Source organism: Scomber japonicus, chromosome 14, assembly GCF_027409825.1.
Source record: "Scomber japonicus isolate fScoJap1 chromosome 14, fScoJap1.pri, whole genome shotgun sequence".
NCBI lineage: Eukaryota > Metazoa > Chordata > Actinopteri > Scombriformes > Scombridae > Scomber > Scomber japonicus.
The window spans coordinates 25,862,564-25,881,425 of record NC_070591.1 but is presented as its reverse complement, the minus strand read 5'-3'; the positions used below and the strand labels follow the sequence as shown (position 1 = coordinate 25,881,425).

At 40.4% G+C, this 18,862-nt stretch overlaps 2 protein-coding genes across 5 annotated transcripts in view; one reads left to right on the top strand and one right to left on the bottom strand.

Moving 5' to 3' along the window:
• The window catches only part of LOC128372606 (regulator of microtubule dynamics protein 2), a 37,591-nt gene extending 27,985 nt beyond the window's left edge, over positions 1-9,606 (top strand). For all 3 annotated transcript variants that reach the window (XM_053332707.1, XM_053332708.1, XM_053332709.1), the window contains exons 6-11: positions 1,309-1,384; positions 1,932-2,009; positions 3,796-3,894; positions 5,174-5,227; positions 5,371-5,451; positions 5,620-9,606. In XM_053332707.1, coding sequence (XP_053188682.1) covers positions 1,309-1,384; positions 1,932-2,009; positions 3,796-3,894; positions 5,174-5,227; positions 5,371-5,451; positions 5,620-5,673 — 442 coding nt within the window. In that variant the 3' untranslated portion in view covers positions 5,674-9,606. The remainder of the gene's footprint in view (positions 1-1,308; positions 1,385-1,931; positions 2,010-3,795; positions 3,895-5,173; positions 5,228-5,370; positions 5,452-5,619) is intronic.
• A 2,242-nt stretch (positions 9,607-11,848) lies between these two features.
• On the bottom strand, positions 11,849-16,578 carry LOC128372829 (cytochrome P450 1B1). Of its 2 annotated transcripts, XM_053333001.1 has the most exons (3): positions 16,440-16,578; positions 15,283-16,283; positions 11,849-14,616 (listed from the first exon to the last, which is right to left on the bottom strand). In XM_053333001.1, the coding sequence occupies exons 2-3, from the start codon at positions 16,272-16,274 to the stop codon at positions 14,004-14,006; spliced, it is 1,605 nt and encodes a 534-aa protein (XP_053188976.1). In that variant the 5' UTR covers positions 16,275-16,283; positions 16,440-16,578; the 3' UTR covers positions 11,849-14,003. The 2 variants fall into 2 exon arrangements, with proteins under 2 accessions (XP_053188976.1, XP_053188975.1); XM_053333000.1 differs by having other exon boundaries at positions 15,283-16,572.
• Between the last annotated feature and the right edge of the window lie 2,284 nt (positions 16,579-18,862).

The following is an 18,862-nucleotide window of genomic DNA, read 5'->3' as shown; positions in this document are numbered from 1 at the left end:
GACAGAGTACCAGCAGGATTAAAGCAGCCGCGCGGTGAAAAGACTTTGATCAGCCTTCTTCACTCCTCTCCAAACCCTCAGCGTCATGCTGACTTACAGATCCCAGAGCTGAAATCACTCTTTGTTTCCCCCTCCCACCTGCCACCAGCGTGTTAATTAGCGAGCGAGGGAAGAAGGTGAAGTGGATTATCTGTACTGATGTTGTCTAATGAAGAGTCACGCTAGAGAAGGTTGAGTGTCATTGGTTTCTCTGGGGCCCCCTTCAGTGTGCTCATCGTTAGTGACCCAGAGAAAAGGTGGTGTGACTGAAAGGTGCTGCAGAGATTCTTCTATCCTCCCGTCACACAAAACTTCAGTATCTGACGTCTTTATGGTAGTGAGTAAGGGCTGGGCAACCAAAAAGCAGCGCCTGTTGCTAACACTGTATATTTCATACTTTTAAGTTGTCAGAAATGCTCCAAATGTTGTTGTTTTTAAGTTGGATCCCAGGTTTTCAACCAACATACAAGATCAGAGAGTTTCATATACCGTCCATAGGCAAAGTAAGGACAGAGGTGATCTTGTGATACAAGGTCAGTGTGATTCAAATAGCTGGACCAGCTGGGCGGGTGGATTAAGTGATGATGTTGAGATGCCCTTGTACAAGACATTTGATCTCCAACTGTCTTAATGCTTCGGTGTGCTCCAAATGAAACAGCTCGTACGAAGTGTCGTCCGGCCACATCTGAAAGCAGCCGTGTTTATAGCCGCTCAGTCGCACTTAAAGGCGGAGTGAAATTCTAAAAGAAAGCTTGCGTTAGAAGTTAAAGCCATGTGGTTGGCACATGGTTTGACCACCCACCGAGTGCTTCGCCTGAAGCGTACTGACATCTTTAAATCGTCTCACACTTGTGAATCTATGAATCGGTGTGAGCGTGAAGCAGAGTGACGTTGCTCCTTTCTGTCAGGAGAAATAAAAAGGAGGAAACGCTTTTTGCTTATAGATCCCAATAATAATAATGAAAAGTCATTCATTTCTGTTTGAATTAAAATGAGAGTTTATAACTTCCAAACATAACAGTTTTTTCCTGCCAAGATCTAATAAAAAAAGAGGATCAGATTTTCTGCCAGCTGTGGTGGTCAGCGCCTTCTTGCATGAGGAACAATAACGAGCTGTTGGGTGCGGTTGACATGAAATCTGCAAATCACTTCAAATCAATCTGGAAAACTAATTTTTTAGTGATAATCTTTAGAAAACAATGAGTTTTGGACTTTGTTTTTCAGCAATGTAACTTGTTGAATGTTTATGATGGCATGGTCTCTCCACAGGTATGCCATCATGTGTGGAATGATGGCAGAATACGACACAGTACAGAACAAGATAAGGAACGGATACATCTTTAAGGTAAAGAAATATTATGAGTATACATTTTTCATACATGCCATATATACTGGACATTACTTCTTCTCTCATATAGTTAGAGTAAAGGGGTATGGCTACACACAAAGCCACTCCTACAGCCATACAGTTGCATAAGACAGCGTGTGGATCAACAGCACGTAGCATTTTATCTTCTGTCAGCGGCTTTTCCCCCCAAACACTGTGTACCTGCAAAACTCTTGACAGGTGAAAGAGAGAGATAGAGTGGCAGAGAGGGAAGATATGAAAAAAAAGAAAAGCTGAATCGGAGAAAGAGAGAGAGAGCGAGGGAGAGTGGAAAAGAACGAGGGAGGGTGCGTGACAGGCAGGAGTGTGTGGTCGCTCGGCGAGATCGCGTGTGTGAGAGGTGTTTGTGAAATACTTGTGGGTTGGTGAAGCAGGACAGATCAGGTCAGAACAGAAGGCAGTGGAAATAGCAGCCGTGTCATGAATCAACACTGCAAAAAAAAAAAAACTTTCTCCCTTCTCCTCCTGTCTGTCTGTCTGTCTGCATGTCTGCTTCCCCTCCCAGGATCATCTGGATAAAGCCATCGAGCTGAAGCCGCAAGACCCCATGTCCTACTACCTGCTGGGCCGCTGGTGCTACGCTGTATGTGACCCCTCCTCCCCCGACACCCTGACACACCACACATCTATCTCTCCTCACATCCACAAAACAGTGAATTTACAGAGGCCGACGTGCGTGCGTGCGTGGCCTTAACACACCCACGGTTTCCCCTCATTCAATTCTACTGTTTAGGTTTCCCTGAGGTTTGTTTTTCCCTCTGTGATATTCACAGCGAGCGCTACGGGAGGTTAACACCAGCCATTGTTAGCTTCAAATCAGATTGTACCAGGAACATATTTTCATCTTGTTTCTGTTGGGTTTATGCTCTTTCAGTGCAGGAAGTTGTTTTTTTTTTAATGCAACTCATGATGGTATCTATGAGCATCACGTCTCGTCTGCCAGTAATTGTATTATTACTGCTTTATTTGAATAAGAATATCGATGATTTATTATCATTTAGATATAAAAGTCTGCAGCCATTCTGCCTGTAACCGTTCATGTTGTTTCATGAGCTACAGTACTTATCATGTCATTTGGTGCCAGTTGTCAAACTAACTGCCAGAAAGTAAGGAAGCTATTATAGAGATTGCTCTGATTAAATTATATAATACTCACCTTCACTGTTGGAATCAAGTCAGTAGCTAGGGCCTGTGCAAATTTGGACTAGTAACACCTGATATTTTTCAGGGATTGAGTTTTATGGGGCTTTGGTGTGTTCATGTCACAATGTTCAACAATGATCTTACTGTTTGCATTCAGCCAGCGGTTCTGTTTGAAAGAACCTGCGATGACGCCAAAGCAACGCTACACCTGCAATTAGTATCGCTCTGATGAATGGTGAGAGGCAGGAACATTACATGTTTGACCCGGCCTTCTCCTGGCCATTATCATCTTCTGTGAGAAGAGTCAGTGGAAAGGTATCAGTGTAAAAGGAGAAATTCACAGCTGAGAAATTGTGTTTTACTAGTCTGAAAATTTAGAAAAAATTTGATGTAGCCAAACCTGTAACAAATATCCACTAACATGTGTTTCTATTAAATGTTAAAGCACTTAAATACAGTGTTGGCTGCTCTGAGACTAACATGAATTACTTTTAAAGTACAAAAAGGAAAAATGTCTGCACATATTTAAAAAGTTATTGATTTCATTTTAGAAACCTCAGGGAATATGTTCCCTTTTTTGGAAATTTTTAGGAATTTCGGGGGGAAAAAAGTTTAAAGTTGACGTCCATCAATCGTGTTATTTTCTGACCTCCAGTGTTTTACCTGCTCATCTTGCAGCAGTGATGTCGTGATGCCGTGACATCACTGTTCGCCATGGTTACAGGTGCACATTTCTAACACCATCCAACCACATACAGCATGTAACACAGGCTCCAATTATTCAACCAGAGAGGGCAGTGAGACGCTAAAGTTACTCTTTAACTTCAGTGTTTCCCACACATAGACTAATTTGTGGCGGTGCGCCACAGATTCAACACCGGCCGCCACATATTGCGTTTCGTTATTAATTTTTTTTTTAACGCTAATTAAAATATACGCATCGTATTCGTTAAGCTGCATTTCCTTTTTCCTTTCTCTGCTCTCCCTGCGTCTCTCTGTCACTCACGCGTCTCTCTCACATAGCCTACACACACACAGCCCCCCCCCCCCCGTCGGCCGGTTTACCGAAACCAACACCCCCCCCCCCCCCCCGTCGGCCGGTTTACCGAACGCAACCCCCCCCCGTCGGTCGCCAGACTACCACCACACATTGCCTTCAGATCTGTGGGAAACACTGAACTTCATGTGCAGAATTGACTGTTTACATTGAGGTGTTTATTTTGCAGGTGGCCCAGTTATCCTGGATTGAAAGGAAAGTCGCCGCCACGTTATTTGGAGAACCTCCAAGCGCAACAGTGGCAGACGCGCTGAAGAATTTTCTTAAGGTACGGTGAATAATTCTGCAATCACTCGTCTGAGTAGTTTTTTTGTAGCAATTTGGGGAAGTTCCACTCATTCAGGTCGGAGTTTGCTCAAAACAAACTGAGAGCTGTCATGAAAAGGGCTGCATAAAGAGCCTGCTGTCATAGAAAGGGGGGCAAGACACGATCCGGGTTCAAATGGGGACGACACCACACACACACACACACACACACACACACACACACACACACACACACACACTGCACTGTATTTTTTTTTTCTAAAGCAGTTATGGTGTAGTACTTGTTTGAACACATGAAAATTGACAGAGGTAGTAAATCCTGCCTACTCTCTTACCTCTCTGCATTTATGGCCCAATCACTGTGAGAAGTGGGTGTGATGGTTGGATCATCAGTTTTGGAAAGTTACAAATTGTTGGACCCTAACCTCCAAATTCTGATGGTTTCAGATGCACTTTAAGCACCTCATGTTTACCAATTCAGAAATACTTACAACCTTTGAGCCTGGTAAATAAACAGCTAGAAAATAATTACATGACAGATCTCTTCTGATTTTGCATGGATTACTCTTTTATTTTAATAATCAGTTCATTGTTTGTGTTTTTAAAGCACGCTCTTCCTTCAGCTGCCCCTATTAAAGAAACATGTAACACACAGCGTCCTGTTTGCCTCCAGGTCGCTCCTGTACCCAGTTCCCAGTATTCCGAAAGCTTTAATCTGTGTTTCCACATTTTGAATGTTTATATAGTAGTGAAATGAATTTTGCTCCTGGCCAATATTCCTGTGCATGCCACCTCCTTCTCACGTCTTGTGTATCTCAGCCATTAATTTGATTTAAGCGATCCCTGTTGGAACACGTTGCTCGTGACCTCGGGGAGAGCCTCCAGAGAGGCTGCTGAGCTTTTTAACAAATACATCCTAAGAGGGTAAAGAAGATCCCCTGGGCTGTAACAACTGGTTGTCTAGATGTGACTTAACTGTGGGAGAGTTGTTTTGGTTGCAGGAGCTGCAGAGAAAGAGAGGATGAAATGAGCTGATGGTGATTCCTCCAGTGCTTTACATTGATCCACATTCCAAATCCACACCATAGAAAGCGCCAATCTGTTAATGAATGTGTAGTCCAGTTAAATTTGACAGCTACCATTAAAGCTTTCCTTGTGAATTGTCTTGAATATGTTATGTAAACAGTACTGCACTGTTGCCTCTGTATATAGTTTCTCTCTAAAAGCTGAAAGAAAGCCTTTCCTTTCTTCTTTTCTTTTTGTCTCTTTGTTTCATTCAGGTTGAGGAGCTCCAGTTGGGATATTCCAAACTCAACTACGTGTTTCTAGCTAAGGTCAGTACCAGACATTCGCAGAAATGTTGAGACTTCTTTTCCCAGATCTAGTTTTTCTTGACTGAAGAGCGGGCTCTGTGTTCTGTGAGATCCTGCTCGGTGCAGACAAAGCTTTTGACGGTTATTGTTCTTTTCTTTGGCAGTGCTACAAAGACCTGGGGCAGAGGGAAAACGCTAAGAAGATGGTTCAAGCCGCTTGTTCAATGAATGCCGGTTCGAAAGAGGTGGGGACCATCACTGTCCTATCACGACGTCTGAAAATCTTGCCAAGTTATTCCTTCACCCTTTTCCAAATCCTGCAGTTGTTTGGATTGCTGGTTAATCAGTGCATACTGTACTCTACTGTTGTACTTCAGTATATTAAACATGTGTTTGTGTGTGTTTTTCCTCAGGATGAAGAGGCACAGAAGGAGCTGGACTTACTCTGCCCAGCGCTCGGAGTGTGACATCACTGTGCAACACCGCAACCTTATGGGAATTTGTGTGTGTGCGTGCGTGTGTGTGTGTGTGTGTGCGTGTGTGTGTGTGTGTATTGAATTCAGAGGCCATCATTTTAATTCACTCTGTGAGTGGAGGGAGGTGAGCTGTGGCATTATATCATCATTGGGAACAATAGGCTGTTAGTCAGAACCGTCCTACAGGTTTTTTTTAATTGGTGTGTTAGACAAATTTTTTAAATAGTGAAAAACAAGTTTAACCACTTTACAAAATAATCTAATTCATTAGTTTGCCCAATCTCAAATAATCATCAAATGTGAAAAGTGGGCAGAGATCTCAGTTGTTTTTAAAGATTGTACAGAAAACTGGATAAATCATAAATTGTAGTGAATTCATTGCCACTGTTAGTATGTGTTATGTAAACACTGTTGATCTATTTGTACAGCAGCTGTGTGTTACAAACGTTCTCTCTGAGGTCTGCTGGCTCTGATACGCAGTCCAGAGTGTGTCTCGAGGATACGTTTCCTTGACGACAAAGAAGGACACTTCACTTTTTGGGAAAGTGACCCACAGGACTTGTTGTTCCTTCCTGTTCCGTCCTGTTTTTTTCGTTGAGTGTCCCGCCACACGTTCAAGTGGCAATAACAAAAGCACACCAGACAATAGCGCACCCAAACAAAGATCTTGGAATGCCGTGACCACTGGATGACCTCCTGCCCTCTACACTCTGCCGAACATGAATGCTCTGTGGCTACATTTACATGCAGGCAGCAAGCTGATTACCTTCCTGACTTTCTAAAATAATTACACTACGCAGTGAACACACAGTCTCTTTTATAGTGTCTTTCATGAGATCTCTAAACTGTGGTTGTTGACTCTGGCTTGTGTCCAGGAGGGAAGTGAACCACAATTCATCATAGACTTACCTCCTGCCACTCAGCTATTGTGACAGTAATGCCACTCTAGTACAATTCAGCGTATTAAACTAAGACATAACACACAGAAACAGAAGATCATTTGATTGATTTAAAGTGTGGCAGAACTGTTTTTAAATATCCCATCAACAGCCTTCACTTCATCTCTATTCAGAACTGTCAGTTTTTCACAGTTAAATATAATCACATAGTTATGTTGTTTCAAACATTTAAACTATGGATTACCACCTCTGCATATTCAGGGGTTCTGAACAGGAGATAGTTTTTTTCCCCAGTTGTAACCCTGCAGAAGGGTTCATCTAAGTGCTTGTGATTTCTCACAGGTTTTCCTCCCCTGTTTATATGGTTTTCTGACTCCCGCTCAGATTTCATAGCTCTTACATTGTTTTTAAATCTGCGCAATCAAAAGTTGCTTTTATTGAGACATCTGGTTTTTTATGAACTCCTACAGATGTCAGAGAAAGTAGAGAGGCATCCTAAACACGGCACTCTAACAAGTAAAAAAAAAAAATGGCTTCATGTTTATAGAAGGCTACTATTACACTGCACATATACAGCACCTAATTATACTGCTAACAGTTAAATTAAGGTTTTTCTCATGTTTCAGTTGATGTGAAAAACACCCTGCTTCACCAGCCACATGATCTATAATGTTTCATACACGTAATGTCTTAAGATGTTTATTTTCGTCGAAGTAAGTGGAAACTTCCTGTGAGATCAGGTGTCATCGGTGCACTGAAGAACCAATCATGTAGCTCGATGAAGGTGCTATAAATCACCTCACTGCTTTGCATGTAAATGGAGTCACTGAAGGAAAGTTGTGTTCTAGTTTTCCTCTGTGTGTCTCTGTGGCAGAAATATTGGACCTATGGCTCTCTGATAATACTCTAAAGAATATGAGGCTAGAAATATTGGTACGATTCTACCTTTAAAACAAACAAAACAAAAACTAAATTTTCTCTTCATTAGGTTGAAACTGAAAAGTATATTTCACATTGAATATAACTGATAATGTTGCTTTTGATTTACAACATATTATTCAAAATAAAACAAATGAAAATGGCATAGACAAAATGATTGGTACCCTTAACTTAATGCCTTGTAGTTCAGCCTTTGGAGGCAATAACTGCAGTCAAGAACCTTCTGTACCTTCTCCCAACTGCAAATATCAGCTCTTTCCACTGGGATGGTATTCAGATTAGGACTCATAGCAGGCCACTTCAGAGCCTCCTCCATGTCTTACAGTAGACATGGTGTTCTTTTCTTTTGAAGGCTTCATTTTATCTTCTGTAAATATGGGGTTGGTGTGCTTTTCCGAAAAGCTCTGATTTAGTTTCTTCAGTCCAAGGCACGTTCTCTCAGAAGGACTGTGGCTTGTCAAAAGTCCACTCTGGCTTTATTTTGTTTCCCCTCTTAGAAGTGGTCTTCCTGGGTCCACCATATAGCCCATTTTCTTTCAGATAGTGACAGATGGTGGGACTTGAAACTATTCTACCTTGAACTTCAAGATCAGCTTGGATCTGCACTGAAGTTTTCCTTGGTTCTTTCTCCATCATTCATGCAACCCTTCTTTTCAATCTCAAGCCAATTTTCCATTTATGACCACATCCTGAGATGTTGGCTACGGTTCCACTGGCCTTAAACTTCTTAATAATATTGGCAGTACTGATCACAGGGACATCAAACTCTTTGGAGATGATCTTGTAACCTTTACATTGACCACACTTGGCTATTACCTTTTTCTTAATCTCCTCCGACCACTCTCTCAAGTTTTCCTTCTGTTTTCCATGGTCAGACAGCAGTTTGTAATTTCCTCCTTTTAAACTGGCTGCATGAGTGATTATATGACTGAAAACACATGCGATACTAATTAAAAAACAATAGCCTCCTTAAAGTATCACTACAAATCAATTGTTTCTTACGACTTCAGAAGGGTACCAATAATTTTGTCCAGGCTATTTTTTAACGTCTTTGTGGAAGAAGCACAAGTTCAGTTATTTTCACGACTTTTCTGTCTTGTTCCACGGCAAACCAAACACAGACACGCACTGATGATAAAATATCTCCTCATTTCAGCACAGTTCAGGGCGAATGGTTTATTATTTTAATAAAATGCAAGGGTACCAATCATTTCGGCCACGTCTTTAACAGAGGATGCAAACCCATTGCTCTGGCACGATGTGATGACTGCATTCCAGATCAGATTACCCCCCCCACTCAAATGTGACACGGTCAAAGTGAGGTTATATTTAAATGTTGCTTTTATTTTATGCATTCCTAATTATTTTACATTTTTTAATGATTTTACTCAATCTCTATGCATTTTAGACATGCATATTCTGAGTTTTTTATTCTGTTTACTCTTGAGATTTATTTAGGTGGATTCTGTGGATTTGGGGTCTGATTGATTTTAATTGAAAAAAAAAAAGTTTTCATTTGTCACTTTACAGATTTTTCTACCAGCACTACGAATGTATTTGATTTTCTTCAAATGCCAAAGCAAGTACAATATCCCTCATAATTATATCTAAACGGATACACTACATAGAGATTATACTGTACAATGTCATGGATGGTATGCACTGAATGATTAATGGTACCGGAGACTATAATTAAATCTGTGCAATATGTGTGATATGTGTTGCCGGTTTGACGTTTGTCTTTCTTGTATGAGAACATAAACTTGTTTGTGTGCTTGTAAGTTCTGTTGCTGTCTATGAGGAATACCCTCGTGCAATACTTCATGTAATCTGTAAGTTATCATTAAAATTCACACTGATTTTTTTTTTATTATGAACTTAACTGTTCTTTGTCCAACAAAAAAACGGAATAACAGGCTCCTGCATGAGTAAAAATGATTGTGCAGTTTTAAGGCTTCCCTTTTCCCCAGACTACATTTTGTGCCAGGACAATTTAGGATTTGTTACTGGATCTTATTCAGGACAACTTCCCGCCAGTCTAGTCATGTTTGAGCTTTTTTTTTTTTTTTTCCATGGTCGAGCCACTGGAATACGGTACCTCCCTAATGAGCACAGGTGTTTGTTTATACAGTCATGAAAACTTTAGCTTTCCCTGGCTGATTTTTATAGCCTCCTCTGCACTTCAATCAAAGGCTTCACTCAAGACATCTGCACAATTCACTTAGTGACTTTTTTTTCTGAAACTTTTGATGTTTTTCTATTTATTCACAGGCATCATATAGTATGCCTGTGGATGTGATTGCATCTAATCTTGATGTCTGTACATGTTTGGCCTAAAAGACAGGACCCCATGTTGCGTAAGAATTTAGAGGCTGCAGCTTTTAGCTTTTCTTTATCCTGAGGTTCAAATTCCAGATGGGGGATGAGTTGATGCTCATGATTGGCTGCTGTCTATTATAATGACTGAGCATCACCTCTGCTTTCTCTCTCGGTGGAGGTTTCTGGATCTTGAAGTTTGAGGCCACTTAGTCTTAGTTTCACTTTGTCTCATGCATGTGCACCTTGATTGAAGTTTGGTTTATTTTGACCTCAGCACTTGCCAACATGTATAGCAAGAATCTGACATTTTCGGAAATGCGTTCAGTCTCAGCTGATTGCCTGGCAGCCTCATAGTGACTCCTGAAAGTAACTGCACCCAACCAAAAAATAGTCTGGCATCTAACCTGCTGTAAAACACAAACTTTTCATTTTCTCCGTTTTTTACTGATCAAACAAGCACAATATAACGTGTTTAATCATGAGCTTTAGAGGTGCTGGTAGTTTTGTTGTATTTAGACAGGACCATGTAAGCAGCTTTTACTCTTAATGCTAAGCTAAGCTAACCGGCTGCTTACATTAATGTCTATATTTATGAATGGTATCAATTTTCTCATCTAAGAAAGCAAATTAGTGTATTTCTCAAATGTTGGAATGAGGTTGGATTAACCCAGGGTAGAAATGATGGGTGGGCTCCTAATGACCCCAGTTTCTCCCATATGCTGTACATTGGGTACTGGGTATTAGTAAATTGTGGTTACTTTATTGAACCCAGATTTATTGAGGAGCATGTGCCACATAAGCACAATATAAACTGAAAGGATAAGGCCTTAAAACTAGATTTTTAATTTGGGTCCCTACACGAAAGGACCTCAACATTAAACAGTAATGCAGTCATTAGATTAAGGCCTCTAACATTTCACTTTATATTTGTATGTATTTCTTTACTGGTGCAAACAGTATTACCAATCAAATTACTACAAACCAATTATCATGCAGTGAACCTGGAGACTTCCAGGACATCAATGTGTTGCCCACTAGGTCCAGTTGTCTGGCCTTGGCTCTACACATTTCTATACATTTGTGTTTGCCAGTCTGCCCCAATCGGGACCTGATCTCATACCTTCTGGACATCTTGGACCTAGTTTTGACTTTGCATGGGACTGAACTACATTTTAGAGGCATTCTTCCTTCCTCTCTCAGCTCCTATCTTCCAGTCTCAACAGCAATCTTCTTTCTGAATGCCACATCTGCAAATCTTGCTAACATTCATTCATATCTCCACATTTCCCACCGTTCACCATCTAAGCTCAGGTATGTCTTAAGTTACACAACAGCAGGAGATTTCTGTGTGTATGTGCCCTACGTGTATTATCTTCAACCGATGCAGAATATCAGATTTAATGGAGAGATTGACTGTAATCTGGTTAATGCAGTCGTGACAGGTCTAAGCTGTAATGACTGCACGTCTCTTACCACTACTTCGTGCAATATTTCATGTTCCCCATGAGGGTTATGATGTGTGTCACACAAGGCACCTGCTTTACGTGACATCTCTAGTGTAGTTAGTTCACTGTGACCAGTTTAGCCTCAAATATTCATGCATTTCTAGCCGTGGTCCCATTGAATCTGAAGCATATTATCTATGACCTCATCAGTTTCTCCTCACTTTTCAGCCTTGTTGTGTTTGATGACCTGTCAGCTCGCATTTCATTAGTAGAAGTGTGAAGGCAAACTTTGTGTTTCCTTTTGATTCATAAAGATTATGTTTGGACCCTTGCCACACGAGCACGGTGGCACTATTTAGTCTTCAGATTTCATTTTGTACTTGTAAAAGAAAAATAAATAAATAAATGGGGCAGTGAAGGAGGAAATAGTAGGAAGACAGCCATATCAGTAATCAGCTACTTTATTTTTTTCTGATTTTGTCACGCACTCTGAAAGTTGTCTGGCTGATCAAGTACAGGATGTTCTGGCAGGGCGAGATAAAACGCTGTTCAGGGAAAGGGATCTCCCAAACACTTCCCTTTTGTTCCCACCTGACCTGGCAACATGCCAAAATTCATTGCATTTTTCTAAGAGTTCACAGTGACACTTGAAATGTTATGTTAATCAGCTCTGCTTCATCAGCAGCAAATACAGAGCTACTTATGTGCGTATACCATTCTTAACTTCAAATACTGCAGAAGTTTAAACTTTTCAAGCACATTTTGAAAGTGTAATTATCTTTTTGAACTTATTTCCATCATATGAAACAACATCAGTGAATACCAAAAGAATAGTTAGTATCCTTTTATTACAATAAAATATCAATCAAACAATGTTCAGGCAAGCAAGTGAATCACAGATGCATTAATGTGTATACAAAAACTTAAAGTATTCCTACAGTGAGAAGTGATAACATTTTTAGTTTCACTCATCTGATTTGTATAGTTCTGTAAAAGAAGCATATGAGGTAAAGACACTGTAAATACTGGATTTGAAGTATTTCTTGACCCCCATCATGTTTTTATGAGATGTTTGCACTTGGTAAGTCACATGAACAGAATAATAGCAGGTCAACTTTATTATCTGATGACTAAAGCTACTTTTTACAATTTAAATGATGCCAAAATAAGCATGTTACTTAACATTTAATCATTTCTTTTACAGAAAACATGAAAGCTTATGCAATGCTTTTCTGATCTTATGAACTTCATCTCAGCAGTGCTTTAATTTCATGAAGATTGTAGGTTCTCTTTGTAGACCGTCATTCATGTGTTTGGTTTTTTATATTCTACATTCTGTATATGGAGCTCTAGATACATTGTGATTGTTACTGTATTAAAACACAAAAATAACTTATCAAGTCTATTAACACTTTCTTAAAGTCACATGTTATTTTGAAGATGAATCTGAGTTTCATTATGCCAAACAGGAGACCAACAAATGCCCAAATCCAATACATTACAGTCAGTGCATTAGTCTCCCATGCTGAGACCGCAGTTAGATGAGTCTACACAAAAAAAACAGTTACCCCCAGTGTCCCCACCCCAAGTTTGACAGCATGACTATTTTAGTAGATAACATAAATGGTTTGGTTACTGGCATCTTGAAGAGGGAACCTAAATGACAGGATAAGGGTTCTTTTTTTTCAAGAGAGAAAGAGAGCAGCTTTCTAAGACATTCAAACTTTTGCAAGTGACAAAAAAAATAGAGAAATAAATGGCTAAATAACACTGATCTAATATTAGTCCTTTTCATATGTGTGTTGTACAGCAGTTCACGGACACAAGCAGTACATGCAGCAGGTCTGGTTAACTGTTGAAGCTTCTTTTGCCTCGTCCTTTCAAACAGCTTCTACAGTAAGTTTCAAGATATATTAGATGACTTTCAAAAGCATTCTGTTTAAAAACAAACAAACAGTATATTACATTTCATAGGACTTATTCCTGAGGAACTATGATTTTATGCTATATGCCAAAAAAAAACTACACATTAGTACTGGGCGGTTTATTTTAGTAGACATTAAGCTGAAGGGCTGTAGCACTCCATGAGCTTATTCACCTGAATCACTGCACAGATCAGGAGTCTGACCCTTGATGACACATCACTTTTATCATCTAAAAAAATCTCCAAAGTCCATTTTCAATGAGTTAACTTCACAGATTAAACATTCTTTTATATGTTGGAAAATTTGACTTGAATTCGAAAGGGTTTCAAACTCTTTATCTGACATGAACAATGACAACATGATGGACACAAACTTAATGGTTTCTACTTGTCATCAAACTCTTGCAGTAATGCCATTCACACTAAAATCAACAAATGTTGCCTTTACTGAGTTCTGATGGAGGCTGATGGTGATGTGATGCTGGCTGCAGTCCTTGATGAATCAAAAGTGATGTGTGCAGTTTTCATCGTGTCTCCTAGGAAACAGATACCCCATCTGTTTCTGTCTGGCGCTATAATACTTAAAAAAGTCAGCAATCAATGATCACAAATATGTAATCATTCTCAAATCACTGTCATAGGAAGTGTTTTATATACAGTGTATAAAGGATAAGAATTTAGCCTGAGAGTTTCAGCTTATAAATATATTTTTCAGGCAGCTCACAAAGATGAGCTACAGTTCATAAGTCTTTATGTTTCAGCCTTCATTTGTAGTCATTATAGTTCAGATTTCATTTATTCTTGTGTTTGGGAGTCTGATGAGGACTCCACCTTGTCCTCCTTAGCCTGCCTGGTTGCCATGTCCAGCAGCGTCATGTCTTCCCGAAGAGACACTGCTATAAAGAAGGCATGAGGTTTCAAAGTCAGACCGTAGTTGAAGTCCAGTTTGGGCGGCCTGGCCGGGTCTGCGGTGATGTTGCACTGGTGGGTGATGAGGACCGTGAAGAGGAACAGATGCATCTTGGACAGCTCCTCACCAATGCACCGCCGCTTGCCCAGTGAGAAGATGAGCACGTTGCTGGTCAGGTCCTTGTTCAGTGCACCGTTCTGGTCCAGGAAACGCAAGGGGTCAAAGGTCTCTGGGTGGGACCATATGTCAGGGTCGTGGTTGTTGGACCACTGGTTGACGAAGACCACAGTGTTCTTTGGTATGGTGTAGCCCATGATGGTGGTCTCGGTGGTGGTGGAGTGGGGGATGGTGAGCGGCACGAAGCTCGTAAAGCGCATCACCTCGTAGATGAAGGCCATGACGTAAGGCAGCTGCGGCTGGTCTTCGATGGACGGGAGCCGGCTGCGGTCCACCACCTTGTCCACCTCCTGCCGGAGACGCACCTGCATCTCTGGATACCTACATGCACAGGTGAGACCTACGTTTAAAGTGACTGCTGAAGATGGAAGTTATTTTCAACAGTTTTTAACTTCACAGAAAGAAATGTGAAGTTAAAACTTTATCTGACATTTAGATACCAAAGATGCAACATATGATTTACTTTAAGGATTTTTAATGTTGTCACATTTGCTGCCCACCATGAACCTTTACTGCAACTGAGGCTGAAACACAGTTCTTCAAAAAAGTGCTACAGAGGCTTAAATAAAAAATCTTTTCTTTTTAAAAATTTAGTCTGAAGTTATCACTCCATCCTGATGGCCACGATGGGACTAAACACTCAAGCAGAATTAGTAAATGGACTTGAGAGAAGTCTGACCAAGGTCCAGCTCCAGTACATGTAAAGTGAAATGCTGACTGGGCGTTTCATTCACCCTCACTGGTGTGCAGTTTCAGCCCTTTCATGTTGTACTGCAAGTACCTGCCTGAGTCACAGCTCCCCAACTGTTACATAACACAAATGCTACTGAGCTTCCTCAAGTCTGAGTAGCTTTAAAGCAGCAGGATGAGGACTCACTCTGATTTATCTCTCATTTCCCTTTAGAATCTACAGTGTATTGTAAATTGTCATTTTAAATGCCATAACATTAAAATATTCTCTATAGAATCACAGGAAAAGTTGCTTACTTGACAAGTATGATGATGATCCACTGCATGGCAGTTGACAATGTGTCTTGACTTGCACCAAATATATCCCCAACAGTGGGGGTAACGAAGTCCTTCCCCAGTGAAACTCCTTTTTCGGTCAGTTGGTCCAGCGCCACAATAAAAGCATCTGTCATATCCCTGATGGTGCTGGACTGGATTGTTTTTCTGTGCTCAATGACTTTATCTCGAATGAACATGCCAAACTCCAGGTTGAGCTTCTTGAAGTTATCAAATATTGTTTTGATGGGGTTGGGGAAGTATTGGAGCCAGGGCATCACGTCCACTATGCTCCCTGCGCCTACAGTTTGGGTGAACTGGTCGTTCCTCCCCACCACCTGCTGAAACTCCTCGTCCTCATAGGAGTAGCGCTTCCCAAAACACACCGCGCTCATGGTGTTGGCAGTGGACACCACGAGATATGTCAAGGGCTGGAAATATTGGTGCTCCTTCGTTTTTCCCACAAACAGCTCCAGAAGCTCTTTGAACTCGCAGATGATGTGGTGCTCAAATGTTTTTTTGGTTTGCGGGTTCCCGGTGGAAAACATGCGGACAGTGGAATGGGCCACTCTGCGGTGCACCTTCCACCAGTCCGACACAGTGCCAAAAGCGAGACTGTCCCCGTTGGAGATGTACTGGAAAGAGGTGAAATCCGGTCTGCCGGCAAATTGAGGTCCCTGTTTGACCAGTGCTTGTTTGATGGAGTCCCCGTTCAGCACCACTACGGTCCTACAGCCCAGTTTAATTTGGAAGATGTTGCCATATTTCTTCGCCATGCGCGTAAAATACAAGTGCGGTGCGTTGCCAAGTTGCGCAGCGTTCCCTATGACCGGCCAGGCGAGCGGACCAGGCGGGCAGGTTAAAGACCGCTGCCGGAGCCACCGCCACAGTTGTAGGGAGAACAACAGAGTCACACATGCCACTAACAGAGCTCTGGGAGTCGCTGGGTCAATCCTTTTCCATATAATATCCATGATGGGGATCTGCCAGTTAGAATATGATAATAACATCAATATTACGCGCACATATTATTCAAGATTTTAAAAATATATATTTAAAAAAAAGAGCTTTGGATATGTGAAATTAACTAAATTAAATTATTAGGTGATAAAACTGTTATGTCCTTTGAGTTATCCTACCAGTTTTTACGATTTATCCCAAAAAATATATTGTTTCAAAAAATGTTGTTTCTCCATAAACTGTGAAACTGTGAAGCACCAAGTGCAACCATTTATCCCCAAACAGCGCAGCATCACGGCCCGTCAGCGTCTGTGCCCTGCTTTGTTACAGTGGGCAGGTTTGTTGCAAAAGCGCGTGTGTGTGTCTCCCCACCCACCCACCATCAGCACCTCCTGCACCCACCTCTCTCTCTCTCTCTCTCTCTCTCTCTCTCTCCCTCTCTCTTACTGTCACTCACATACAGGCGTTATTGTGCGACTTATTAAATGTGCGTTTAACCTCAATGCCAGTTGTGTAAAGTTAAGAAAGGTAAAGTGAACTGAGGTGAGATGATATTCCTTGCCATCAAATATTATTGAAGCCATTATACTTCTAGATGTGGCCATATGAAAATAGGTCTACTTTAAAAAAAAAAAAAAAAAAAAAAAAAAAAAAAACTAAATAATTTAATAATTGCGATATTATAAAAACGTATTATCATTATTATTATTATTATTATTATTATTATTATTATTATCATTATAATTATTATCTATATGTAGTGACAATACATATATTAATGCCGTTAGTAGTAAAATCGTTGAAAAAAAAGGGAAAATTAAAATAACCCACATTTGATTCAAAACTATATATTTTGATATCTTATTCAATTTAATGATAATAAATATAGTATTATTGTTTCCTCAGCAGGGCTTCTAATAATGTGTATACAGTATGCAATGTACAGCTCACATGCATTTTAAATGTTAAGTTATGATTGTTGCTTTAAATGAAATGTGACGTCGCTTTTCACGGTGACTTTTCTTCTTTTTTTTCTTCTTTTTTTCTAGATGGATGTTTTTGGCTACGTGTTCAGCGTGTAAAGCATGATATCTAATCTACTGTGCGTCTCACACACAGCAGGGACTGGTCCTCATCACAGTCTGATATATTGTGTGTGATATTTTATCTGATAGTAAAAGATCAAATAAGAATAACTTAAAATATAAAAAAATGTGTCCCTGAATTATATGTTTAATTAAAACCTAGAGTTAGGAGGCTTTACTTATTTACCATAGATATTTAAAGTGTTGTAAATGACAGTCAGGAGTGTGCCCCCCTCCACTTCACTGCTGCTGCTTTTTACAGCAGTGAGAAAAGAAGCGTGGTGTAATTACATGAGATAAACTGTCTGCACTGTTTCTTCTGATGCGTCGGATGCCACAGTGTGAAGCTGCTGTAATGAAAACACATTATCAAGGGTGCGTTTTCCTATCAAGCCACCAGGAGGAGGCGAACCCCGTGTGGTAGCTCATTAATAACCCCTAATTAAGATAGTGAGCATCAGACCTGTGCTGCACAACACTGGATCATCTGGTGCGTCTCTCTTTAAGGCTAATAAAAACCTACTGAATGTAAGAGGAAACGCCACCCTAAAGCATAAAGGGAAATGTTATAAATGTATTTCGGGGTGCTTTGTTAAGGCTGAACAATGGGAATGACTTTTAGGCCACATCTCTCTGCTGTGTTGGCTGCGGTGTGTAGCCTGAAGCCGTGATAGTGGGTTCATACCTGTCCCATCATTTTAAGTGTGACACTAAGTTTATGATGCTTTATTTGGATTTGTTGTTATTTGTTAGTTTCTGCTGTGTTTCAGCTTGGATGATACCTGGCTGGCTTGCAGTCTCCTTGCTCGGGCCCTCTTACTCAGGTCTGGTCTGGATGTGATTCGGGGATCCTGCTTCAGCACCGCGGACAGCGGCTCAGATAAACCCGGTGATGTCCTCTGACCCTCAAATGCTGCTTCACACAAACATACAGACGCCTTTTAATACTGATTTTATGTTTTGGTAAGAAAGAAAAATCCACCCATGTAATTATTAGTTATGAGTAAGTGGGCCATTAACACTAACACTCATCATAAAATCAACTTATTGCACTTTATACAGTATTTTAATTTCTATAATATCGTCTTAACACCATGCTATGTTGGTTATACTTTACCATCATCTTAATGTGATATGCTTTTAATGTGAAAACCATCATTTGTTGTAATAATTTGGCTAGTCTCGAGGACACATTTTAAATAATATTTATACTATGTATAAAATGAGTGTTTCACGTGCTTTGTAATTTGACGTTAGAAAGTCACGTCGCCTTTAAAATGCAAATCATTATTACATTTTTAAAACGATGCATTATTGGCCTTAAAGCATTTTTTTTTTAATTAAAAAAGCTGTTCTTTATTCCAACATATTACTTATAAAATCAAGTCAAGTCAAATATATTTATATGGCGCCAAATCACAACAGAAGTTATCTCAGGATACATCTCACAATGTACAGACACAGAGTTCAACCAGGAGCAAGCGACGGCGGCGAGGAAGAATACAATATAGGCCTAT